General features: G+C 38.4%; 1 protein-coding gene across 3 annotated transcripts in view; it reads left to right on the forward strand.

Moving 5' to 3' along the window:
- EFCAB6 (EF-hand calcium binding domain 6) overlaps window positions 1–26,760 on the forward strand; it is a 309,283-nt gene that overhangs the window by 93,371 nt on the left and 189,152 nt on the right. For all 3 annotated transcript variants that reach the window (XM_005567057.5, XM_065522029.2, XM_074003581.1), the window contains 2 exons: window positions 9,703–9,827; window positions 15,055–15,203. In XM_005567057.5, coding sequence (XP_005567114.3) covers window positions 9,703–9,827; window positions 15,055–15,203 — 274 coding nt within the window. The remainder of the gene's footprint in view (window positions 1–9,702; window positions 9,828–15,054; window positions 15,204–26,760) is intronic.

The raw sequence follows: 26,760 nt of genomic DNA on the forward strand, positions 1-26,760 counted from the left end.
AAATAAACCTCTTTCCTTGTAAGAGAGATTCTGTAAGAGATATTCCTTGTATCAGATATTCTGTTACCGCAACGCAAAATGGGCTAAGACAGTTGGATTGTGATGGAAATAGTTTTATTTGAACCAGGGATTGGCTACTTTGAATTCCCCCCTTACTAACTTGTTTAGAAAAAGCCAAAAAGCCAATGAATCCAGACAGGCCCCAGGGTATCAACCAAACAAAGAAAATACAGGCATATCTGTGTGTGTGCTGACTGTTCCACCAACTGGCCATTCCCCAGCTCTCTCATTCCCTTCAGGTCTCCCTATTCCCTGCTACTCAACAGTATTAAAAGTATGCCAATTAACAGCCCTACAATTGTCTGTAAGTGTTCGAGTGACAGGAACTCAGTTTGAGTCAAAAGCTGGAAATGACTAAGCTTGGTAAGGAAGGAATGACGAAAGCCAAGATAGGTCAAAAGCTAGGCTTCTTGTGCCAAACAATCAGCCAAGTTGTAGATGCAAATAAAAAGTTCTTGAAGGAAATTTAAAGTGCTACTCCAGTGAACACGCGACTATTAAGAAAGTGAAACAGCCTTATTGCTGATATGGAGAAGGTTTGAGTGGTCTGTATTGAAGACCAAAGCAGCCACAACATTCCCTTACACCAATGCCTAATCCGGAGCAAGGCCCTAGCTCTCTTTAATTCTATGAAGGCTGAGAGAGATGAGGAAGCTGTAGAAGAAAAGTTGGAATCTAACAGAGGTTGGTTCATGAGGTTGAAGGAAAGAAGCCATCTCCATAACATAAAAGTCCAAGATGAAGCAGCAAGTGCTGATGGAGAAGCTGCAGCAAGTTATCCAGAAGACTTAGTTGAGATCACTGATGAAGGTGGTGGCTGTGCTAAACAGCAGATTTTAAACAAAATAGCTTTATATCGGAAGAAGATGCTAGTTAGGACTTTCTTGAGCTAGAGAGTAGTCAATGCCTGGCTTCAAAGTCTCAAAGAACAGGATGACCCTCTTGGGAGGGGCTAATGCAGCTAATGACTTTAGGTTGAAGCCAATGCTCATTTACCATTCTGAAAATTCTAGGGCTGTTAGGAATGATGCTAATTTTACTCTGCCTGTGCTCTGTAAATGGAACAGCAAAGCCTAGATGGCAGCACATCTGCTTACTGCATGATTTACTGAATATTTTAAGCTCACTGTTGAGACCTACTACTCAAAAAAGATTCCTTTCAAAGTATTACTGTTCATTAATAATGCACCTTGTCACCCAAGAGATCCGATGGAGATGTACAAGGAGATTAATGTTGTTTACATGCCTGCTAACACAATATCCATTCTGCAGCCCATGGATCAAGGAGTAGTTTCAACTTTCAAGTCCTATTATTTAAGAAATGCATTTTGTAAGTCTACAGCTGCTATAAATAGTGATTCCTCTGATGAATCTAAGAAGAATATTGAAAACCTTTTGGAAGGGGTTCATCATTTTAGATGCCATTAGAACATTTCTGATTCATAGGATGAGGTCAAAATATCAACATGAATAGGAATTTGGATGAAGTTTATTCCAACTCTAATGGATGACTTTAAGGGGTTCAGGACTTCAGTGGAGGAAGTAACTGCATATGTAGTGGAAATAGCAAGAGAACTAGAATTAAAAGTGGAGCCTGAAGATGTGACTATATTGCTGTAATCTTTTGATCAAACTTTAAGGGACGAGTTGTTTCTTATGGATGAGCAAAATAAGTGGTTTCTTGAGATGAAATCAACTCCTGGTAAAGATGCTGTGAACATTGTTAAAATGACAACAAAAGGTTTAGAATATTAGATGATCTTAGTTGATAAAGCAGCAGCAGAGTTTGAGAGGATTGACTCCAGTTTTGAAAGAAATTCTATTGTGACTAAAATGCTATCAAACAGCATCACTTGCTACAGAGAAACCTTTCATGAAAGAAAGAGTCTATTGATGCGGCAAACTTTACTGTTCTCTTATTTTTTAAAATGTCCAGTGGCTCATGCCTATAATCCCAGTACTTTGGAAGGGTGACGTGGGAGGATTGCTTGAGGTCAGGAGTTTGAGACCAGCCTGGGCAACATAGCAAGACCCTGTATCCACAAAAAATAACAACAAAAAAAAATTAGTTGGGCATGGTGGTTCATGCCTGCAGTCCCAGCTACTTAGGAGGCAGAGGCAGGAAGATCACTTGAGCCCAAGGGTTCGAGGCTGCAGTGAGCTGTGATGGCACCACTGCACTCCAGCCTGGGTAACAGAGCAAGAGCCTGTCTCTAAAAACAAACAAACAAAAAATCTCAAAAAACTGCCATAGCCACCCCATCTTCAACCATCACCCTGATCAGTCAGCAGCCATTAACATCAAGACAAGACCCTCTACCAAGAAAAAGATTATGACTCACTGAAGGCTCAGATGATGATCAGCATTTTTTCACCATATTTTAAAATTAAGGCATGTACATTGTTTTTTTCAGACATAAGATATTACACTTAATAGACAGTACAGATTCATGTAAACATAACTTTTATCTGCATTGGGAAGCCAGAACATTCACATTATTTTTTTGTTTTATTCACTTGACCATAGTGCTCTAGAACAGAACTCACAGTATCTCCAAAGGTTGCCTGTGGTGCTGTCCAGAGCAGTGCAATGGTCATTTCTAGGTTTTGATTTATCTTCTAATTCCTTCTTAAGTCATGAAGAAGTTGATCCTTCTATCTCACTGACCCAGCTTCCTTGATCATATTTGTTCAGTTGTTTCTCTCTCTCTTACGTTTATCTTTCCAGTCATTTTGGTTATTTGAATCATATTTTCCAGTAGATTCCTCAGCAAATCACCATGGAAACAATATTCTTTGATTTCTTACATAATCATGTTTGTCTGTGGCCTTAATACTTGAAAAATCCAGGCCAAGTGCAGTGGATCATACCTGTAATCCCAGCATTGTGGGAGGCCAAAGTGGCCAGATGGCTTGAGCCCAGGAGTTTGAAACCTGCCTGGGCAACATGGCGAAACCCCGTCTCTACTGAAAATACAAAAATTAGCCAGGCGTGGTGGTGCATGCCTGTAACTCAGGAGGCTGAGGCAGGAGAATCTCTTGAACCCAGGAGGTGGAGGTTGCCGTGAGCCCAGATCATGCCACTTCACTCCAGCCTGGGAGACAGAACAAGACTCTGTCTCAAAAAAAAAAAAATTTATTTTTCTGGATGTAAGATCCTTACCTCAAATTGTCTTTCCTTAAGTATCTTAGAAATCCTTATCCATTATCTGATGATATAAACTTTTGTGGAGGAAGAGTTTGATGACAATCGGATTTTGTTTTCCTTATTCATAATTTGATCTTTTTGTCTGGATGCCCTGATAATTTAAAAAAATGTAAAACCCAATACATTTTGCTAGACTATGTCATGATATTAGGTACTTACGGTTGATTGATTCCCTGAGTACATTGTGTACTATTTAGGTTTTCATCTGAGTCTCTTTTTTAAAAAAAAATTCAACTTTTAGATACAGGGGTACGTGTACAGGCTTCTTACACAGGTATATTACACCCAAGTAGTGAGCATAGCACCCAATAGGTAGTTTTTCAATCCACATCCTCTCCATTTCTCCTCCTCCAGTAGGCCCTGCTGTCTGTTATTCCCATGCTTATATCCATGTGTATTCAATGTTTAGCTCCCACTTATAAGTGAGAACACGCAGTGTTTAGTTTTCTGTTCATGTGTTAGTTCGCTTAGAATTGTGGCCTTCAACTCCATGCATGTTGCTGCAAAGGACATGGTTTTATTCTTTTTTATGGCTGTGTAGTATTCTGTGGTATATCCATATTACATTTTCTTTATCCAATCCACCACTGATGGGCGCCTATGTTGATTCCATGTCTTTGCTCTGGTGAATGAACAATGAACATATGAGTGCATGTGTCTTGTTGGCTTAATAATCTATCTTCCACTAGATATATATGCCAAGTAATTGGATTGCTGGGTTGAATAGTAGCTTTGTTTTAAATTCTTTGAGAAATCTCCAAACTGCTTTCCACAGTAGCTGAACTGATTTACATTCCCACCAACAATGCCTAAGTGTTCCCTTTTCTCTGCAGCCTTGCCAGCATCTGTTGTTTTTTGACTTTTTTTTTTTTTTTTTTTTTTGAGACAGAGTCTCATCAGGCTGGAGTGCAGTGGCGCGATCCCGGCTCACTGCAACCTCTGCCTCCCGGGTTCAAGTGATTCTCCTGCCTTATCCTCCCAAGTAGCTGGGACTATAGGTGCACGCCACCACGCCTAGCTAATTTTAGTTTTTTTTTTTTTTTTTTAAGTAGAGATGGGGTTTCACCATGTTGACCAGGATGGTCTCAATCTCTTGACCTCATGATCTGCCCACCTCGGCCTCCCAAAGTGCTGGGATTACAGGCATGAGCCACCACGCCCCACCTTTTTGACTTTTTAATAATAGCCAATCTGATTGGTGTAAGATGGTATCTCATTGTGGCTTCAATTTGCATTTCTCTGATGATTAGTGATTATAAGCATTTTTTCATATGTTTGTTTGCCATGTGCATGTCTTCTTCTTTTGAGAAGTGTCTGTTCATGTCCTCTGCCCATTTTTCAATGGGGCTATTTGTTTTCTGCTTGTTGATATTGTGTTTAAATTCCTTATAGATTTTAGATATTAGGACTTTGTCAGATGCATACTTTTCAAATATTTTCTCCCATTCTGTAGGTTGTCTGTTTATTGATAAGTTTCTTTTGCTGTGCAGAAAAGCTCTTTAGTTTAAGAAGGTCCTGCTTATCAATTTTTATTTTTGTTGCAATTGCTTTTGGGGACTTAGCCAAAAATTCTTTGCCAGGGTTGATGTTGAGAAGGGTATTTCCCAGTTTTTCTTCTAGATTTTTATAGTTTGAGGTCTTCCATTTAATTCTTTCATCCATCTTGAGTTAATTTTTATGTATGGTGAAAGGTAAGGGTCCAGATTCATTCTTCTGCATCTGGATAGCCTGTTATCCCAGTACTATTTATTTAATAGGGAGAACTTTCTCCATTGCTTATTTTTGTCTGCCTTGTCAAAGATCAGATGTTTTAAGTGGGTGACTTTATTTCTGAATTTCCTATTCTGTTCTGTTTGCCTATGTGCCTATTTTTTTACCAGTATCATGCTGTTTTGGTTTCTATAGTCTTATAGTGTAGTTTGAAGTTGGGTAGAGTGATGCCTTCAGCTTTGTTCTTTTTGCTTAGGATTGCTTTGGCTATTTGAGCTTTGGGTTTTGTTTTGTTTTGTTTTGTTTGTTGTTCCATATGAATTTTAGGATAGCTTTTTCTAATTCTTGAAGAGTGACGTTGGTAGCTAGATTGGAATTGCATGGAATCTGTTAATTGCTTTGGGCAGTATGGCCATTTTAATGATACTGATTCTTTCAATCCATAAGCATAGAATATTTTTCCACTTATTTGTGTCATCCCTAATGTCTTTCAGCAGTGTTTTGTACTTCTCCTTGTAGAGATCTTTCACCTCTTTGGTTAGCTGTATTCTCAGGTATTTTATTTTCTTTGTGGCTATTGTACATGGGATTGTATTCTTGATTTGACTCTCAGTCTGGACATTATTGATGTATAGAAATGCGACTGATTTTTGTACATTGATTTTGTGTACTGATACCTTGCTAAAATGATTTATCAGTTCTAGTAGACTTTTGGCAGAGTCTTTAGGGTTTTCCAGATATAGAATCATATTGTCAGCAAAGAGAGATAGTTTGACTTCTTTTTATCCTATGTGGGTGCCTTTTCTTTCTTTCTCTTGCCTGATTCCTCTGGCTAGGACTTCCTCTTTAATTTCCTGAATTGTGATTTTTAGTATTTTTTCCATTCCATTGTTTGGTTTTCTTCTCAGTGATTCATATCATGTGTATTGGATCTTTTGGATCCCCCATCCAAAAGATAGGGTCTTTTTCCCCCCTCTCTTCTCTTCTATACCATAACTTCCTCACAAGTCCTTCTTCCTCCCTTTTTTCTTACTTTCTTCCTCCCTCCCTTCCTCTCTCTTTTCCTCCCTCTCTCCCTTCTTTGTTTCCTTCCATGATATAACTTTTATTTCACCTTCTATTACTATTGTGTTTATTTGCTCTTGTGTTTCTTTTAGTTTAGTCTTCATTTCTTACTTTATTTTATTTTTAGAGACAAGGTCTTGCTCTGTCACCCAGGCTGGAGTGCAATGGTATGATCATAGCTCACTGCAGCCTTGAACTCCTGGGCTCAAGCAGTTCTCCTGCCTCAGCCTCCCTAGTAGCTTGGACCACAGGTACATGCTACTGTGCCTGGCTAATTTTTTTTTAAATCTTTTGTAGAGACAGGTTCTGCTTTGTTGCCCATGCTGGTCTTGAACTCCTGGCTTCCTGCCTCGGTCTCTCAAAGTGCTGGGATTACATGTGTAAGCCACTGTGCCTAGCTTAGTCTCCTTTCCTTTCCTTTTTCCTTTCCTTTCCTTCATCCCAGCCTAATCTTCATTTCTGAAATGATTTTTTTTCAGCTTTATTGAGATATAATTGACGAGTTAACATTGTATATATTTAAGATATACAATGTGATGATTTGATGTTCATATGCGTTGTGAAATGTTTATTATAATAAATTAGTTAACACCTCCATCACCTCACATGGATACCTTTTTTTGTGTGTGGTGAGAACACTTAACATCTATTCTCTTAGCAAATTTCATGGTGACTATTAGTTAATAATACAACGTTTTATACCTGACATGTTTTTTGTAATATGCTCCTGATTTCTGTCATCTAAGTTCTGAGTTTTCTGACTCTGATTGATACTGCTCCATGACTCCTATCATTGAAACAGTATTATGAATCAATACGTAGCTAATACATTCTGAATATCTACCAAGTGCCAGGCATGTACCTCTATCAGCTCATCTAATCCAGGTAGCAATTCCATGACAAAGGTACTGTTTTCTATCTCTTCTTGCAAATAAGGAAACAAAAGCACACCACTGCATAGCTAGTAAGTGGCAGAGCCAGTCAGCAAATTTTTTGGGGGAAAATATGTTATATAAGAACAAATTACCAAGAGCTGGTTAGAGGTTTGATGCTGTTTTCACCTCTATAAGAGAGTCGCTAGTTCATATATTTGCAGAAACCTTTTATCTCTGGCTTTTCTAAATATGGAACAATGTACTCTATTAATTTTGCGAACTTCTGTTTTGGTTCCATTTGTGTTCTCAATAAGCCAGCACTATCTTGCTTATGAAAAGCACCATCTATTTGGGCACGTGAAGAAAGATGCTGGGGAGCAGATTTCCTTTCGCCTGCAGTGAACGTAAACCACACTGTAAGCTTTGGATTGCTTCTCTACCCAGTTTCACATCAGGTAGCATCATCCTTCAGAGGAAATTTTGAGAAAATCAGAAGGTTGCAGGAATTATCAAGCTGCCTTGGAGAATGAAAGCTGGTAGAATTGTGGTGAGAGAGGCGTCACTGAATACACCGTACTGAGTGCTGTCACTCAGTGCTGTCAGCCTGTGAGAGCAGCCACAGGGCATGTGCACAGACCTGCGGGCCGGGAGCTCCCCAGGGCAGGCCTCATACCCTAACCCCTTCTCCACCCTTCTGATCCAGACATGTTGTTTAAACAGAGCCCCAGTGGGCTTCCTGAGATGTGCCATGAGAGCACCAGTGTTACAGGTGGACTGAGAACAGGATGTGTCCAAGAGGGGCTGGAGGCCTCTGTGTGCTGGACCATTTCAGGTCCCGCTTCTGTGACACGGCTTCCTCATCTTTCAGCGAGGGCCCTCGCAGCTCGAATGTCCTGAGACCCCAGGTTTCAAATGCCCAAGCCCACTGTGGCCGTAGAATTCCAGACCAAGACCAAATTTGTTGTTATTAAATTATTATTATTATTGCTATTATTTGAGATGGAGCCTCTCTCTGTCACCAGGCTAGAGTGCAGTGGCATGATCTCAGCTCACTGCAACCTCCGCCTTCCAGGTTCAAGCAGTCCTCCTGACTCAGCCTCCTGAGTAGCTGGGACTATAGGAGTGTGCCGCTATGCCCAGCTCATTTTTGTGTTTTCAGTAGAAACGGGGTTTCACCATGTTGGCCAGGTTGGTCTCAAACTCCTGACCTCAGGTGATCTGCTGGGCTTGGCCTCCCAAAGTGCTGAGATTACAGACATTAGCCACTATGCCTGGCCATGACCAAGTTCTAAAGACCAGCTTTGTCTTTTATTGTATAGAGGGATCTTTTTTTTCTCTCCTTTCTCTTTTTTGGAGCTAGGAAATGGAATTCCAGATGACTGGCAGTTTGTTAACTGCAGCTGAATTAAGTGTGCTTAATTTGGCTGAAGCGTATTTGCAGACATTTTAGGAAATAAATCTGGGAAACCATTTGTGATTCTTTGCAGTCAACTTTGAGAAAGAAAATGGCTATATTTTAGATTTATTTCATTCTCTTTTGTTATAAAAATAATACATGCTTGTTTCAAAAAAGCCAGAAAACAAAAACACTAAATAACAATCCCATATAATTCTACTACCTGAATCCTACCACTGTATTCTTTTTCACGTAGTATCCTCTCAGATTTTGTTTCTGATGCTTACATGGATGGATGGACGGATGGATGGATGGATGGATGGATGGATAGAAAGATATACAACATAAGTGTTAAAATGAAATTATGCTAATTATTCCTTTAAAATCATGAGGCAATATATAGCAAAGAACATTTTCCACATCTGTTAATTTAGACATGTATCTTTGTTTTTAAAGTCTGTGTAGTATTTCATAGGCTTGATGAACCATTCATTTATAAAATTCATCTTCTATGAATGGGCATTTAGATTGTTTCATTTTTTTCTCTTATAAAGAAAAGTGCAGAAAATATCCTTATCCATGTGAATTCGGTGAGTGGCCCTATTATTCTATGAGTACAAAGCTCTAGAAAAGGATTTAAGCATATTCAAGTACCAAGTTTTTATACACAAGCCAGAACTGGTTCTTATTATTCCCTTTACTCCTTGCCTATTTGACAAGTAGAAAAAAAATGTTAACTTGTTTTAATTAGACTTTAAAAATTATCAATGAGCTTGAGTAGTCCATATATTTATTGGATGCTTTAAAATTCTTTTTAGGTGAATTATCTGTCTATAACCTTAGTCTACTGTTCTATTGGATGTTTATTTTATTGATTCATAAGAGCCACTCATATATTATGAAAATTAACCTGTATTTCTTATGGATATTAACAATAGTTCTTCTCCGCTCATTATTTTTTCACATTAACTTGTGGCTTCTTTTTTAACCAAACAAAAATCAAGTATTTATGTTGTCAGACTTATCCTTTATTTAAATAAATTCTGGCTTTAGTGTTTTCCTTGGCAAGGCTTTCTCACACAGAGATTATGTAGTATGTAACAGTCATCTTAATTTTCTTCTATTTTTATGGTTTTATTATTCTATTTAGTGTACATTTCACTCTATCTAGTGTTTATCCTAGAGTAAGATAGTGAGTAGATGATTACTTTCATTTTTTCCAAAATGTTTAGCCAGTTATTTCAACACCATTAATCAGATGGTTCATCATTTTCTTGGTTTATTCAAGCCTTACTTTTTTACCAAACAGGTAATGATTAAAATGTAACAATATTTAAATGTTTAACCTTTGACAGTGTTGATAAGCTAAAGCTATTTTGTTTCAATAGCGGTCTCATTGGAGAATCAACAAGCCAAAAATTCCAAAAAGGAGCGTTTGCTCAGTTCTGCATCATCTGAAGATACCTGGAGAAACTACTCCTTGGATGAAATTGAGAGGAACTTTTGTCTAGAAGTAAGATGTTTTCCTAAGCCACAGTTACCTACAGAGTAAACACAGCAAAGTAGACAATATGGAAAACTATTAGGTTTACACATTATTTCTAAAATTTGTTTCGATCCTACCTATGTCTCCCCCAATACTGAGACCCCTCCTACCTCCCAATAACAGCAATACATTGATCATCGATAATAGTGATGGTGATGTGAAATTAATTTTTAAGTACATCCTTTGTGCTACTCACATACTAACTCTAATAAGACATATAAAGAAATAATGCAACTTTATAGAGTAATGTAAAGGAAAACATGAATAAGTGAAGAAGTCTTTTCTGATTCTTGGTTTGGAAGATTTAGTATTAATGCCCGTTGTTCCTATATTAGGATATATATTTTTTCTTTTGAAAAATTATAATAGAGGACTTATTCTACACATATAAATTATTTTATTAAGGCATAATAACTAAGACAATATGGCATTGGTGCAGCAATGGACATTCAAATGGATTTAAAAGGATAGTTGGCTAATGAACCACTCTTTATATGTGAACTTAGCCTGTGATGTGAAGCATTTCAATAAAGTGTAGTGAGAGAGGCTTATTTGGTAATTATTATTGAGATAATTTGCTATCCAGCCATTTTGGGGAATGAATCTTATAACCTTCCACTCTTCACCAAAAATAAATACTATCCTCATCAACGATTTAAATTTAAGTGATGTGGGTAAACATTTGTTAATCTTGAAATTTAGAATCTCTTATAAGCATGAAGTAAAGCCCAAAAGCCTTAAAGAAAAAGACTGATAAAATTTAACTTCAGAAAAATGAAAAATCCTTTATACAGCAAAACTTTGTATAAACATATGATAAACTTGGCACAATATGTGCAACATAAATGACAGATGAATAATTCCCAACATTCATAAAACTTTTACATATTATTAATATAAATGTTCAATAGATGGATGTCAATGCAGGAAGAACTCACAAGGCCAGTGTCGATAAGATTGTTGGAGAAGTGAGCACTGTCATATTTGTGGGTAATTTGGTTAAATTTGTTTTCTCTAGTTGTTGTTAATGACTTTCTTGTTTTCATAAAAACATGACCATTGCAAAAAAAATGTAAGCAATTCTAAAAAGTACAAAGAAGAAAGTAATAAACTATTCACAATCCACCACCCAGAAAGAATCAAAGGCAACATTTGGTGAACATAATTCTGGACCTCTCTTTATTCGTGTATGGAAGGACGGCTGCATCAGTGGGTAGGTGGAGACATAGATAGAAATAATTTTATAAGAAGAGGATCATACTCCTTTTTAAAAATAAAACGTATTTAATTTAAATTTCCCAGAAGAAAAGGAAATGTGACCGTCACCATCATAATTAACTCTTTTCTGGGATGTTGCCTGTGCTTTCCTGGTGGTCTGTTCAGTCTTCACAGCAGCCCCATGAGCAGCGAGTGCACTGTGATCATCCCAGCTGAGGACGCTGAGGCACGAATAGGTTAAATGAGTCCAGCTGAGTCCTGGGGCTGAGTGTAAACAGCCCACACAGTGCAGGCATATCCAGTCCCTGCCCTTAACCCTGCAACACTGTCCTCAAGGGAAAGCGGAGACACTTCTGAACTCTGGGTGAACATTTCTTTCCCACAAGACATATGAGGTCCCCAAAGGGACTTTGAGGCGAGGTCCCCAAAGGGACTTTGAGGCGAGAAAAGAGATTTAAAAAGCTCTGAAGAGCTGGAGAAACTATGTTTTTGAAGGATGTTTCCATTTCAGACAGTATAGGCTGGCTTTCTGCTATGAAACTCGAAGTGACGGGCACTGGTTTCTTCCTACGCCTCCCTCCCACCCCACCATTTTTGCTCTTTATAGTTTGTCCTTAGCTGAGTTTATAATATTTATATTCTGTTCCGTTGCCATCATTCCCCCTGTTGTTTTGACTTTGTTTGATATTTGCATGAATTTAATGTGCATCACGACAGTGCAGCACTGATCACAGTTTATCCCTCTCAGAGTCCTTTATTTTGATTTATTTTTTGGTTGGCTGGATTTCATTGTCAAGTAATTTCCTTAAGAAAGGCCCATGGGTGCCTTATTCCCTTTGTTTTTTTCATAGTTGAAACTATGTGCCTTTTGCTTTTATACTTGAACAGCAAGTTGGGTGGCTATAATCCTTCCATCATGCTTTCTTTTCCTTGTAATGTTGTAAATATTTTTTCCATTGTCTTCCAGCATTGGTTGTTGCTGTGAAAATAACCTGGGGTCAACCAGATTTCTTTCCCCCTTGTAGGTGGTTTCTTTTTTTACCTGGATTCCTGAAGCTTTTTTTTTTTTTTTTAACTTGATCCTTGAAATTTACAAAGCAAAACGGAGCTATATCTTGGCGTGGAGCGTTTTGACAAAGTTTCCTGGAACACAGTGTGATGTACAGATTCAGTTCTTCCTTTGTTTCAGGAAAATCAATGTGGTAGCAAGCAATGGATACTGTGCCATAGTACTAAAATCATCTCCTCTCTCTCCATTCCTCCTTCTTCCTTCCTTCCACAGTAGTCCCTGTTATCCTTATATTGGATCATCTTTGCCTCTCCTTGATAGCTGTCATCTTCTCTCAAGTTGATTTAATTCTTTTGTCCCTTTCCTCTGCTTCATTGAGATTCTTCCACGGCACTCCTTTAATACTAATTTAAATCTCATCCTTGCCTCTTATTCTTGCTGTGTCTAATTTATTAGTTCCTGTAATGGTGCTATTTTTGTTTTCTATTTTCTTAGCTTAGAAATATTCCTTCTCTTCTCAATGAAAATTTCTAAAAAGTTATTTTATCATTTTCAAGATTTTCTTTTAATTAATTGATTTTCTAATTTAGTTCCTTTTTGTGACATGAAATTTTTGCAGGGGATGTGTTCATATTCTTTCATATTCTGTCTTCTTCCGTTCTGGGTTCTTTGTCTTTGCCTGACCCTTCTTTCTCTTTTTCCCGTCATATGTTGGCATAGTTGCAAAACCATTTATTTTCATCCTGTTTGTACTCAGGATGAGATTCACTCATATTATGGGTATAGCCGTGTTATCATTTTCACTGCTGTACAGTTTCCCTTATCTAAATATTTTATAAGTTATACATTCTCCCTATGGATGGATCTTTGGATTGCTTCCTGTTGTATGCCAATCCAAACAGTGCCACCATAAGTGGTCGTAAGCTTAGGTTCTGGTCCACAGGTGCCAAGGCTTCTCTGGGAATTATACCTAGGAGTGGAGTTGTGAGCTGGGTTGTAGAGAACACGCCCCTCAGGCTCAATGTACGGTAGCCTATTGCTTGCCACTATATTGATTTACACTCCCACCAGAAGCACGTGAGCACTCCTGCCGTTCCACGTTCCCTCAGCACTTGGTACTGCTAAGCTTGTACATTTCTGCCAGTCTGATGCAGATGAAATGCTATCTCAGCTATAATTTTTGTTTATTTCACTTTTTACTAATGTGTTGAACAGCTTTTTATATTTTATAACTTTTTATAACTTTTTGATAAAAATATATCCACTTTTAATAAATATTTATTGAGTGCCAACCACATGCCAATAATGTGCTTCATTCTAGATAATTATTTGTGAGCAAAACAGATACGATCTCTGCTTGTATAGAGATCACATTACCTTGTATCAGGGAGAGAGTTATTAAACTAGTAAAAAGTCATGAATACAATTTTTTTTAGTGGAATGATGAAAAAGACCAGGGTGTTATGAGAGAGAATAACAATAGGGACCTCATTTAGATTTAAGATCAAGGAAACATTTGTAAAAACTAAACATACGAAGATGGAAATTGGATGTACCCTTGGCTTTTCCATCAAGAATATGATGGTATGTGAAGGTGAGACTACCAGGTATTTTTATTTCCTTCTTTATACTTTGCTGAATTGCTTGCATTTTTTAAACAAAGGCTTGTACTTTCTATATAAACAGTAACAATGAAAATTTCTAAAAAGTTGTATTTGTCACAAAGACAGTATTTCGGTTTCATACCTTACCCTTTTTCTAAAAGCTCTTGTTCATCGCAGAAACACTCTCCTGAAGAAAAAAAAAGTATGGAAAACCAAATGTCATTAAGACATTAAAAATAGGTTTTATCAATCCAGTAACAGCACTAAGCCCCCACTCCACGCCAGGCTCTTGCCTCTTGCTTCTCTCTGCAAGTCTTCCCCCAGGCAGTGTGTCAGATGCCGCCCACCTCCCTGAAAGAGAGATGGACAAAGTTAGCTGCACTTTGGGTGAATGTTATGCAACTTTCTAAGAAGCTTAGGTCCTTTCTAATAAACTTAGATCTCTCAATATTTTTATTAAAGATGTTTCCCTTTAGATACCAATATTCCTATACACACTAAGGAACATTTAGTGATTCTGCTGCTTATTCCTTTAGTGGATCGAGATCCTTGTACATACATTTCCATGTTGCAGCAGCTCTTTAAGAAAGTAACCTTTTGTACCAAGTTGTTGGTGATTTTGTTTATCTTCTTATCCCAGTTAGCAGGAAAAAATTGAATTCAGACAAAGTGGGATGGTTGAAGATACTGGAGAATATTGTTATTACTCAATAATAAACAGTAGGAAAACCTTTGGAAATAAAACCAATCTTCACAGTATTTTTATGAGTCATATAAAAATCAGTGGTTAACCCACGTTACTGCATTTTAGAAGCCCCATAAGCAAGCTTGTTCACCCAGGTTCTTTGTAATTCCTCATTTAAAAAAAGAATGATTAAAGAAATGTCCAATGTATATTCTGTTTATGCAGTCCTTATATGAATAATTTTCCTTACTGTAAAAGCTACTTGTATTTTTAATAAAATATTACCAGCTTTTTTGTTTGATTGGCCTGACTTAATCAGGAGAAGCATAGCGTGGGCTCACAGTAGGGAAAAGCTTGAAAGGATATTAAGGAAGATGTATCAAACCGGCAGATCCAGCAAGTATTTTTAGCTCTGAAATTTGAGGTGGAGCTCTTCTATGTGCTGTTTTTCCCTGGGAAACGTGTCTGCCTTGTCACTTGAGTAGCTGTGACTGGGAGTACTGTTTTGTAGTGAGCTCATCAATTAAACATTTGAAGTTCAGTACATGCCATAGTAACCTTTTTGATCAGTTTTTGGAGAGAAAAATGTGAAGAGGTTTTTGGTAAAAATAAAATGGTTGAATAGCTCCATGAAGTTGATATTTATGAATGCCACACTCTAATTTCAATTTATTACAGCTTTCAAAGTCCTACGAAAAGATTGAAAAGGCCCTCAGTGCAGGGGACCCCTGTAAAGGTGGCTACGTGTCTTTTAATTATCTAAAGATTGTCCTGGACACCTTTATATACCAAATACCAAGAAGAATTTTTATCCAGTTAATGAAAAGGTGAGAGTCTCATTGTTTCCTTGACATTTTTTCCCCAAACGTCAACCGTAAGAATAAGGCACAGCTTCGTTTATTTTTTATTAATGTTTTAGACTTTTTATTACTGAAAATTTAAAACGTATACAGAAGTAAAGAGAATAACATAGTGAATCCATGAATGTACCCACTACCCAGCTTCAACAGTCGTCAAATCTTGGCCAATTATTTCATTTGTATTCCTGCTCATTTTCTTCAACCCCAGATATTTCTGAAATAAATACCAGATAGCATATTTCCCTCTCTCTCTAAAAAATAAGAACTCTTTTTAGAAACAAGGTGAAAATACAGTTTTCACATCTAATAGAGTTATCAATCATATTGATAAATATCCAGTCAAGGTTCAAATCTAACTGCTTGCCTCATGTTTTCTAATTTAAATTTATTTAAGTCAGGATCCAAATTAAGTCTGTAGTTACAACTGGTTGATTTATCACAATTCTTTTTAGAACTATAGCCCTCCTCTCCAGTTTTTAATTTTAGAAGTAATCTGGATTATTCGTTATGGGGACTTTCTTACAATCTGGATTTGACTGCTTGTAACCCACAGTGACATTTAACATGTTCCCTGTCTCCCTCCCCTAACTCCCTACCCTAAATTGATAGTTAGATATAGATGTACAGACCCATGTTCATTGTGTGTGTGGGTGGGGGGGGAAGTACTTCATAGGTGGTGGCAAACATATATAGACTGTCTCTCTTTTCGTGATCCTATCAATCATTGTTGATCATACCTAGATCCATTCATTCACTGGAGATTGTAAAATGATGACATTCTGTGTCTATCGTTTCTTCTTCTCTTACTAGTTAGAGGACTTCTGTAATAACAACTTCCCCTCTCCAACTATTTGGTAACAACAAGACACAGTTAGTATAAGAGAGGCAAGATATCCTTGACTCTTTCTCTGCATTTCCTACTTTCCAAAATAATAAACTGGTTCCCTAGCATCCTCCAAAAGTGAACAATGAGTGTTTTTTTTTTTTAATTATTTTTTCTTAATAATGATTATGGACTCATGACTTTAAACATATTTGTGTCTCAATTCATTACAGCTGTTATATTGATACTCAATTTGTTCCATCTTGGCCAGTGGGAGCATTTTGATGTTGGTTCCAACATCCTGTTGATGTGACTGGATAGTCTTTGACAACTTCCTTGCTTTCCTGTATGACAAATGTTCCAGGCTCTTCTTGTACATCCCTTGCCTGGGACCTGGCATGAGCCATTTCTCCAAGGATCCCTGTTCTATTCAATTTGAAATGGTATATGTAGACCACAATCTAGGTTAGGAATATTCTCTTTACCTGGTTTTCTGTCCAGGTAAGACAGAGAACCTTTTCTGGGGGGAAGTAGAGTAGAAGCTAATGGAAAGATTGTCTCGTCAAACTCTGGATAATTGATAGGTGCCTTGCAGGTTTCCTAGAAAGGAGAGGCATGAGAAAAGGGGATGGAAAATGCGGCATGAAGCTACAGCAGCTGTATCCATTCCCCGCAGCACCCCACTTTCCTTGCCAGCTCCCTGTATGTCCAGAGAGAATCACCATGTATGAATACTGTGGCTTTTAGAGTGAAAGCAAAGTTTGGCCCTAGGAGTAAATATTTCCATGGCTCAGAAAACAACTCTTTTGTTCTGTCTACACATGGTGACATTTTTCAGGAATTACTTTCTTGGATCACTAAAATTTATGCGACCATTTCTTCTTATCTCATTTTCAAAATTATGCAAATAATAATTTAATAGCAATAATAAAAATTAAAAGCAGATAGTCACCATCCATCTTACCTAAAAAATTTACTATTTTCATTGTTCCACATTCTCTTCCATTTTTGTATTCACACACAAATATAATCTTTACATATTTGTAATCAGAGTGCATCACAGTTTTATATTGTGTTTTTTAAAATAGAAATGCATATTACAGACATTTTTCATATTGGCTTCATAGTCTTCAAAATTATAATTGTAATGAATGCGTGCAGTGTCATTCAGCTAACATTTGTTGAGTGCCTTTCTGTATCAGACATGGTGGTAGATGCTAAAAATGAAGCAATAAGGTTGGGCACAGTGGCTCATACATGTAATCCCAGCATTTTGGGAGGCCGAGGCAGGCAGATGACCTGAGGTCAGGAGTTCGAGACCAGCCTGGCCAACAAGGTGAAACTCCATCTCTACTAAATATACAAAAATTAGCCAGGCATGGTGGCGGGCACCTATAATCCCAGCTACTTGGGAGGCTGAGGCAGGAGAATCGCTTGAACCCAGGAGGCGGAGGTTGCAGTGAGCTGAGATCACACCACTGCACCCCAGCCTGGGTGACAGAGCGAGACTCTGTCTCAAAAAATGAAGAAATAAATAACAAATTGTCCCAAGCCAGAAAGACTTGCCAGAGTGATATCTATGAAGAATATGATGGGTGCATAGAATGCGTGTTTTGGGGGTTGAGGGTGGCCAGGGCTGAGGTGTTCTTATAACTTGTTCTATCCAGGGACCTAGGGATTTCTGAGTCTCTTTTTTGCATTCACCCTGAATTCCCAGTGGAATAGGTTACTGGAAACCATAGCAGAGTGAACACTCAAGTGCTAATATCATGAATGCTGTATTATATACCGTTCTCCTGGTACACATATCTGGAAGTACAGATTTGTCATATCTTCCTGGTCAACTGTTCCCTTTACTATTATATCATAGCCCTTTTATGCCTATGAATGCCTTTTGTGGTCTATCTTATCTGCTATTGAATTATAACAGTTTTAATTAGTATTTGTCAGGTATATCTTTTTCCAACTTTTTACTCTTTTATTGTGATAATTTAGGCATTTCTTATTAAATAGCATATATCTATTTTTTTAAAAATTCCAAAATTAACATCTTTGCTTTTTTAACTGTCAAGTTTAGTCTGTTTTCATTTATTGTGGTTATTATGTTTGGATTCTTCCCCCTACCTCTTATTTTGTACTATTATTTCTCCTGCTCTTTCTTCTTTTTTCTTTATTCCTTGTCTTTCTTGTTTGGTATTGGCTAAGTTTTCCTTTTTTTTGAGACAGAGTCTCACTCTGTCACCCAGCTGGAGTGCAGTGGCATGATCTCAGCTCACCACAGCCTCTGCCTCCTGGGTTCAAGCAATTCTCCTGCCTCAGCCTACCAGGTAGCTGGGATTACAGGCATGTACCACCATGCCCAGCTAATTTTTGATTTTCAGTAGAGACAGGGTTTCGCCATGTTGGCCAGGCTCGTCTCAAACTCCTGACCTCAGGTGATCTGCCCACCTCAGCCTCCCAAAGTGCTGGGATTACAGGCGTGAGCCACTGTGCCTGGCCAACGTTCTTTTTGTTTGTTTGTTTGTTTTCTTTATCACTCTTTTTTTTTTCCTTCCACCATTTTAAGACTTAAATATCTTATTTCTATTCTTATAGTGGTTTTCCTTAGAATTTTCTTGTGTTCTAAACTTATAAAGTCTAAAGTTAATAATCAGTATTTCTACTGTCTTGAATGAAAAAGCACCTTCACCTTCCGTTTTGTCATTGACGTGGGCTTTGCTTCTGCCTGGTTTTGATGGGACCTGCGTTCATGACTGCTGTTTTTTTGACTCATGCCTGTTTAGGTTTCCCCATGATTACCGTTTGTTTGCTCATCACTGCCTCACAAACCTCACTCCTTTCTTCTGGAGTCAGTTTCCTGAGGTGTATCCTTTGGTAATCCTTTTGGCAAGGTCCTGTGAGTGTTTAGTTCAGTCTTTGTTTTCAGAAATATCTTCATTTTGCCCTACTCTTTAATGAAAACGTAGCAGGGAACAGAATTCTTGTTTGAGAATTATCTCCTCTTAGTACCATGAAGGTGCTCTTCACGGTCTTCTGGCCTCTGCTGTTGCTCTGAGGTTCTGCTGTTTGTCTGTCATTCCTTTATAGGTGATTTCTTATTTAAGATTTTGTTTCTTTTGGTTACTTTACAGTTTCCCTGCCATGTATCTTGGTATAGATGTCTATTTAACCTTCCCACACTCCTGCTATTGCAATCTGAGAATTTGTATTTTTCAGAGTTTTTGAATGTTCTCAGCTGTGATTCTTTGAATATTGTCTCCACTCCATTCTCACTGGTCTTTTCTTCTGGAACTCCTATTACATTACATAAATATTGGGTCTTCCCATTTCATTCTTCATGTCTCTTAAACTGTCTTTTATATTTTTCTTGTCTTTATCTCTTGGCTGCATTTTGGCTATTTTTCTAGGATCGATTTTGGTTCACTGCTATGCCAAATCTACTCCCAGTCTTGCGCAATCACAAGTTTTCTAACCCCAAATGGGCATTAAAACTGTATTCCCTTTGAGCCTACACTAGATTTCAGGGTTGCTGTTAACACATACGGGCTTGATAAAGCCTTGGGCTCTTGTTGCAACAGCTCACGTTCTTACTGTCCTTGACTTGGGTCCTTCCTTGCTCCTAATACGTATGGATTTCCCTTTCTTGGTTTCCACTTCAGCTCTGAATTTAAAATCATTTTGTTGATAGATTTATTCCAGTCTTTTTACTTATTTATTTATTCCACAGACTGGAGGGAGGTCCAGTGTTGCCAAAGGCCTCCTTTAATGTGTTCATGCTGGCTGGGAAGTTAGCAATGCCTCTTATAGTAAACAGAACTGAGATGAACCTTCGAGGGCTAAATAGGAGTTTCTGACACGGACACATTGGAAAAAGGCGTTCCATCCAGAGAAAGCAAACAGCACTTTCAAAAGAGCTGGTTTGATTGGATCATGATCAATTGTTTGGGCACTTTATACATCAGACTATTTAACTGTTTGACTGCCAACTAGGCCTTTAGGTTCTTTATAATTTTGCATATGTTTGCCCAGTCAGTCAGTAAATAATTCTTGAGCAATTATTATATACCAGGCACTGTGCTAGACACCAAAGACTCATTGGAGAATAAGAAAGACATGATAGCTGCCCTCAAAGAACTGTGCCTGCTGGTGGGGGAGACCAGTACAAAGCAAACCTATGAATAATAAGCTAGAATATGCAATGTGATTCGTACTGGAAGGAATCAGCAGGGGACTACAATGGAGAATAACAAAGAGGAACTGCTTCTAATTCAGTGTTCTGGAAAGGCTTCTATGAAAAGGTGAGAGGCAGGAGGAGCAGCCACAGGAAGAACAGTGGGAGGAACCTCCCAGGAGCAAGCCCCTGGATACAAGGACTGCCCCAGGTGGTGTGTTCTGGGGCTTGGCAGAAGCCAGGGTTCCTGGAGCCAAGTTGGCAATTAAAAAATATTTTCTATTTCTTCATGATTCAGTCTCAGAAGGTTGTATATGTCTAGTTTTTTTCATTTATTCTAGGTTATTCAATTTTTTGGCATATAATTGTTCATAATAGTCTCATATGATCCTTTGTATTTCTGTGGTATCAGTTATAATATCTCCTCTTTCATTTCCTTTTATCTTAGTCTAGGTAAAGATTTGTTTATTTTGTTTATCTTTTCAAAAAACCAACCCTTACCTTTGTTGGTCTTTTGTTTTTCTAGTCTCTAGGTATCTTATTTCTGCTTTGATCTTTACTATTTCTTTCCTTCACTGGCTTAGTTTGCTCTTTTTTTTCTATTTCCTTGTGGCATAAGTTTCAGTTGTTTATTTGGGATCTTCTTGTTTGGTGTAGGCATTTATTGGTATAAACTTTCCTCTTAGAATTGCTTTTGCTGCATCCCACATATTTTAGTATATTGTGCTTCCACTTTCGTTTGTCTTAAGATATTTTAAAATTTCCACTGTACTTTCTTTTTTTTGTTTGTTTGTTTTTTGATTATACTTTAAGTTCTAGGGTACATGTGCACAACGTGCAGGTTTGTTACATATGTATACATGTGCCATGTTGGTGTGCTGCACCCATTAACTCATCATTTACATTAGGTATATCTCCTAATGCTATCCCTCCCCTCCTCCCCACAATAGGACCTGGTGTGTGATGTTCCCCTTCCTGTGTCCAAGTGATCTCATTGTTCAATTCCCACCTATGAGTGAGAACATGCAGTATTTGGTTTTCTGTTCTTGCGATAGTTTGCTGAGAATGATGGTTTCCAGCTGCATCCATGTCCCTACAAACGACACGAACTCATCCTTTTTTTATGGCTGCATAGTATTCCATGGTGTATATGTGGCACATTTTCTTAATCCAGTCTGTCACTGATGGACATTTGGGTTGATTCCAAGTCTTTGCTATTGTGAATAGTGCCGCAATAAACATACGTGTGCATGTGTCTTTATAGCAGCATGACTGACAATCCTTTGGGTATATCCCCAGTAATGGGATGGCTGGGTCAAATGGTATTTCTAGTTCTAGATCTTTGAGGAATTGCCACACTGTTTTCCACAATGATTGAACTAGTTTACAATCCCACCAACAGTGTAAAAGTGTTCCTGTTTCTCCACATCCTCTCAAGCACCTGTTGTTTCCTGACTTTTTAATGATTGCCGTTCTAACGGTGTGAGATGGTATCTCATTGTGGTTTTGATTTACATTTCTCTGATGGCAAGTGATGATGAGCATTTTTTCATGTGTCTGTTGGCTGTATGAATGTCTTCTTTTGAGAAGTGTCTGTTCATATCCTTTGCCCACTTTTTGATGGGGTTGTTTGTTTTTTTCTTGTAAATTTGATTGAGTTCTTTATAGGTTCTGGATATTAGCCCTTTGTCAGATGAGTAGATTGCAAAAATTTTCTCCCATTCTGGCGGTTGCCTGTTCACTCTGATGGTAGTTTCTTTTGCTGTGCAGAAGCTCTTTAGTTTAATTAGATCCCATTTGTCAATTTTGGCTTTTGTTGCCGTTGCTTTTGGTGTTTTATACATGAAGTCCTTGCCCATGCCTATGTCCTGAATGGTATTACCTAGGTTTTCTTCTAGGGTTTTTATGGTTTTAGGTCTAACATTTAAGTCTCTAATCCATCTTGAATTAATTTTCGTATAAGGAGTAAGGAAAGGATCCAGTTTCAGCTTTCTACTTATGGCTAGCCAATTTTTCCAGCACCATTTATTAAATAGGGAATCCTTTCCCCATTTCTTGTTTTTGTCAGGTTTGTCAAAGATCAGATGGCTGCAGATGTGTGGTATTATTTCTGAGGGCTCTGTTCTGTTCCATTGGTCTATATCTCTGTTTTGGTACCAGTACCATGCTGTTTTGGTTACTGTAGCCTTGTAGTATAGTTTGAAGTCAGGTAGCATGATGCCTCCAGCTTTGTTCTTTTGGCTTAGGATTGTCTTGGCAATGCAGGGTCTTTTTTGGTTCCATATGAACTTTAAAGCAGTTTTTTCCAATTCTGTGAAGAAAGTCATTGGTAGCTTAATGGGGATGGCATTGAATCTATAAATTACCTTGGGCATTATGGCCATTTTCACAATATTGATTTTTCCTATCCATGAGCATGGAATGTTCTTCCATTTGTTTGTGTCCTCTTTTATTTCACTGAGCAGTGGTTTGTAGTTCTCCTTGAAGAGGTCCTTTACATCCCTTGTAAGTTGGATTCCTAGGTATTTTATTCTCTTTGAAGCTATTGTGAATGGGAGTTCATTCATGATTTGGCTCTCTGTTTGTCTGTTACTGGTATATAAGAATGCTTGTGATTTTTGCACATTGATTTTGTATCCTGAGACTTTGCTGAAGTTGCGTATCAGCTTAGGGAGATTTTGGGCTGAGACAGTGGGTTTTTCTAAATATACAATCATGTCATCTGCAAGCAGGGACAATTTGACTTCTTCTTTTCCTAACTGAATACACTTTATTTCTTTCTCTTGCCTGATTGCCCTAGCCAGAACTTCCAACACTATGTTGAATAGGAGTGGTGAGAGAGGGCATCCCTGTCTTGTGCCAGTTTTCAAAGGGAATGCTTCCAGTTTTTGCCCATTCAGTATGATATTGGCTGTGGGTTTGTCATAAATAGCTCTTATTATTTTGAGATACTTTCCATCAATACCAAATTTATTGAGAGTTTTTAGCATGAAGGGCTGTTGAATTTTGTCAAAGGCCTTTTCTGCATCTATTGAGATAATCATGTGGTTTTTGTCTTTGGTTCTGTTTATATGCTGGATTACGTTTATTGATTTGCATATGTTGAACCAGCCTTGCATCCCAGGGATGAAGCCCACTTGATCATGGTGGATAAGCTTTTTGATGTGCTGCTGGATTCGGTTTGCCAGTATTTTATTGAGGATTTTTGCATCGATGTTCATCAGGGATATTGGTTCATCAGGGATATTGGTCTTTTTTTGTTGTATCTCTGTCAGGCTTTGGTATCAGGATGATGTTGGCCTCATAAAATGAGTTAGGGAGGATTCCCTCTTTTTCTATTGATTGGAATAGTTTCAGAAGGAATGGTACCAACTCCTCCTTGTACCTCTGGTAGAATTCGGCTGTGAATCCGTCTGGTCCTGGACTTTTTTTGGTCGGTAGGCTATTAATTATTGCCTCAATTTCAGAGCCTGCTATTAGTCTATTCAGGGATTCAACTTCTTCCTGGTTTAGTCTTGGGAGAGTTCAAGTGTCCCAGAAATTATCCATTTCTTCTAGGTTTTCTAGTTTATTTGCGTAGAGGTTTTTATAGTATTCTCTGATGGTAGTTTGTATTTCTGTGGGGTCGGTGGTGATATCCCCTTTATCATTTTTTATTGCATCTATTTGATTCTTCTCTCTTTTCTTCTTTATTAGTCTTGCTAGCAGTCTATCAATTTTGTTGATCTTTTCAAAAAACCAGCTCCTGGATTCATTGATTTTTTTGGAGGGTTTTTTTGTGTCTCTATCTCCTTCGGTTCTGCTCTGATCTTAGTTATTTCTTGCCTTCTGCTAGCTTTTGAATGTGTTTGCTCTTGCTTCTCTAGTTCTTTTAATTTTGATGTTAGGGTGTCAATTTTAGATCTTTCCGGCTTTCTCTTGTGGGCATTTAGTGCTATAAATTTCCCCCTACACACTGCTTTAAATGTGTCCCAGAGATTCTGGTATGTTGTATCTTTGTTCTCATTGGTTTCAAAGAATGTCTTTATTTCTGCCTTCATTTCGTTATGTACCCAGTAGTCATTCAGGAGCAGGTTATTCAGCTTCCATGTAGTTGAGCGGTTTTGATTGAGTTTCTTAGTCCTGAGTTCTAGTGTGATTGCACTGTGGTCTGAGAGACAGTTTGTTATAATTTCTGTTCTTGTACATTTGCTGAGGAGTGCTTTACTTCCAACTATGTGGTCAATTTTGGAATAAGTGCGATGTGGTGCTCAGAAGAATGTATATTCTGTTGATTTAGGGTGGAGAGTTCTGTAGATTTCTATTAGGTCTGCTTGGTGCAGAGTTGAGTTCAATTCCTGGATATCCTTGTTAACTTTCTGTCTCGTTGATCTATCTAATGTTGACAGTGGGGTGTTAAAGTCTCCCATTATTATTGTATGGGAGTCTAAGTCTCTTTGTAAGTCTCTAAGGACTTGCTTTATGAATCTGGGTGCTCCTGTATTGGGTGCATATATATTTAGGATAGTTAGCTCTTCCTAATGAGTTGATCCCTTTACCATTATGTAATGGCCTTCTTTGTCTCTTTTGATCTTTGATGGTTTAAAGTCTGTTTTATCAGAGACTAGGATTGCAACCCCTGCTTTTTTTTGTTTTCCATTTGCTTGGTAGATCTTCCTCCATCCCTTTATTTTGAGCCTATGTGTATCTCTGCATGTGAGTTGGGTCTCCTGAATACAGCAAACTGATGGGTCTTGACTCTTTATCCAGTTTCCCAGTCTGTGTCTTTTAATTGGACCATTTAGTCCATTTACATTTAAGGTTAATATTGTTACGTGTGAACTTGATCCTGTCATTATGATATTAGCTGGTTATTTTGGTCACTAGTTGATGCAGTTTCTTCCTAGCATCGATGGACTTTACATTTTGACATGTTTTTTGCAATGGCTGGTATCTGTTGTTCCTTTCCATGTTTAGTGCTTCCTTCAGGATCTCTTGTAGGGCAGGCCTGGTGGTGACAAAATCTCTAAGCATTTGCTTGTCCGTAAAGGATTTTATTTCTCCTTCACTTATGAAACTTAGTTTGGCTGGATATGAAATTCTGGGTTTAAAATTCTTTTCTTTAAGAATGTTGAATATTGGCCCCCACTCTCTTCTGGCTTGGAGAGTTTCTGCCGAGAGATCTGCTGTTAGTCTGATGGGCTTCCCTTTGTGTGTAACCTGACCTTTCTCTGTGGCTGCCCTTAACATTTTTTCCTTCATTTCAACTTTGGTGAATCTGACAATTATGTGTCTTGGAGTTGCTCTTCTCGAGGAGTATCTTTGTGGCATTCTCTGTATTTCCTGAATTTGAATGTTGGCCTGCCTTACTAGGTTGGGGAAGTTCTCCTGGATGATATCCTGCAGAGTGTTTTCCAACTTGGTTCCATTTTCCCCATCACTTTCAGGCACACCAATCAGATGTAGATTTGGTCTTTTCACATAATCCCATATTTCTTGGAGGCTTTGTTCATTTCTTTTCACTCTTTTTTCTCTACACTTCTCTTCTCGCTTCATTTCATTCATTTGATCTTCAATCGCTGATACTCTTTCTTCCAGTTGATTGAGTCACTTAAGCTTGTGCATTTGTCACGTAGTTCTCGTGTTATGATTTTCATCTCTATCAGTTCTTTTAAGGTCTTCTCTGCGTTGATTATTCTAGTTATCCATTCGTCCATTCTTTTTTCAAGGTTTTTAGTTTCTTTGCACTGGTTACGTAGTTCCTCCTTTAGCTCTGAGAAGTTTGATCAACTGAAGCCTTCTTCTCTCAACTCGTCAAAGTAATTCTCCGTCCAGCTTTGTTCCGTTGCTGGTGATGAGCTGCGTTCCTTTGAAGGGGGACATGCGCTCTGATTTTTTGAATTTCCAGCTTTTCTGCTCTGCTTTTTCCCCATCTTTGTGGTTTTATCTGCCTTTGGTCTTTGATGATGGTGACGTACTGATGGGGTTTTGGTGTGGGTGTCCTTTCTGTTTGTTAGTTTTCCTTCTAACAGTCAGGACCCTCAGCTGTAGGTCTGTTGGAGTTTGCTTGAGGTCCACTCCAGACCCTGTTTGCCTGGGTATCAGCAGCGGAGGCTGCAGAAGATAGAATATTGCTGAACAGCGAGTGTTGCTGTCTGATTCTTGCTCTGGAAGCTTAGTCTCAGGGGTGTACCCTGCCATGTGAGGTGTGAGGTGTCAGCCTGCACTTAGTAGGGGATGTTTCCCAGTTAGGCTACTCAGGGGTCAGGGACCCACTTGAGCAGGCAGTCTGTCCGTTCTCAGATCTCAACCTCCGTGCTGGGAGATCCACTGCTCTCTTCAAAGCTGTCAGACAGGGGCATTTACCTCTGCCGAGGTTTCTGCTGCTTTTTGTTTAGCTATGCCCTGTCCCCAGAGGAGGAGTCTACAGAGGCAGGCCGGCCTCCTTGAGCTGTGGTGGGCTCCACCCAATTTGAGCTTCCCAGTGGCTTTGTTTGCCTACCTAAGCCTCAGCAATGGAGGGCACCCCTCACTGCCACCTTACAGTTAGA

Source organism: Macaca fascicularis, chromosome 10 (genome assembly GCF_037993035.2).
Source record: "Macaca fascicularis isolate 582-1 chromosome 10, T2T-MFA8v1.1".
Lineage (NCBI taxonomy): Eukaryota > Metazoa > Chordata > Mammalia > Primates > Cercopithecidae > Macaca > Macaca fascicularis.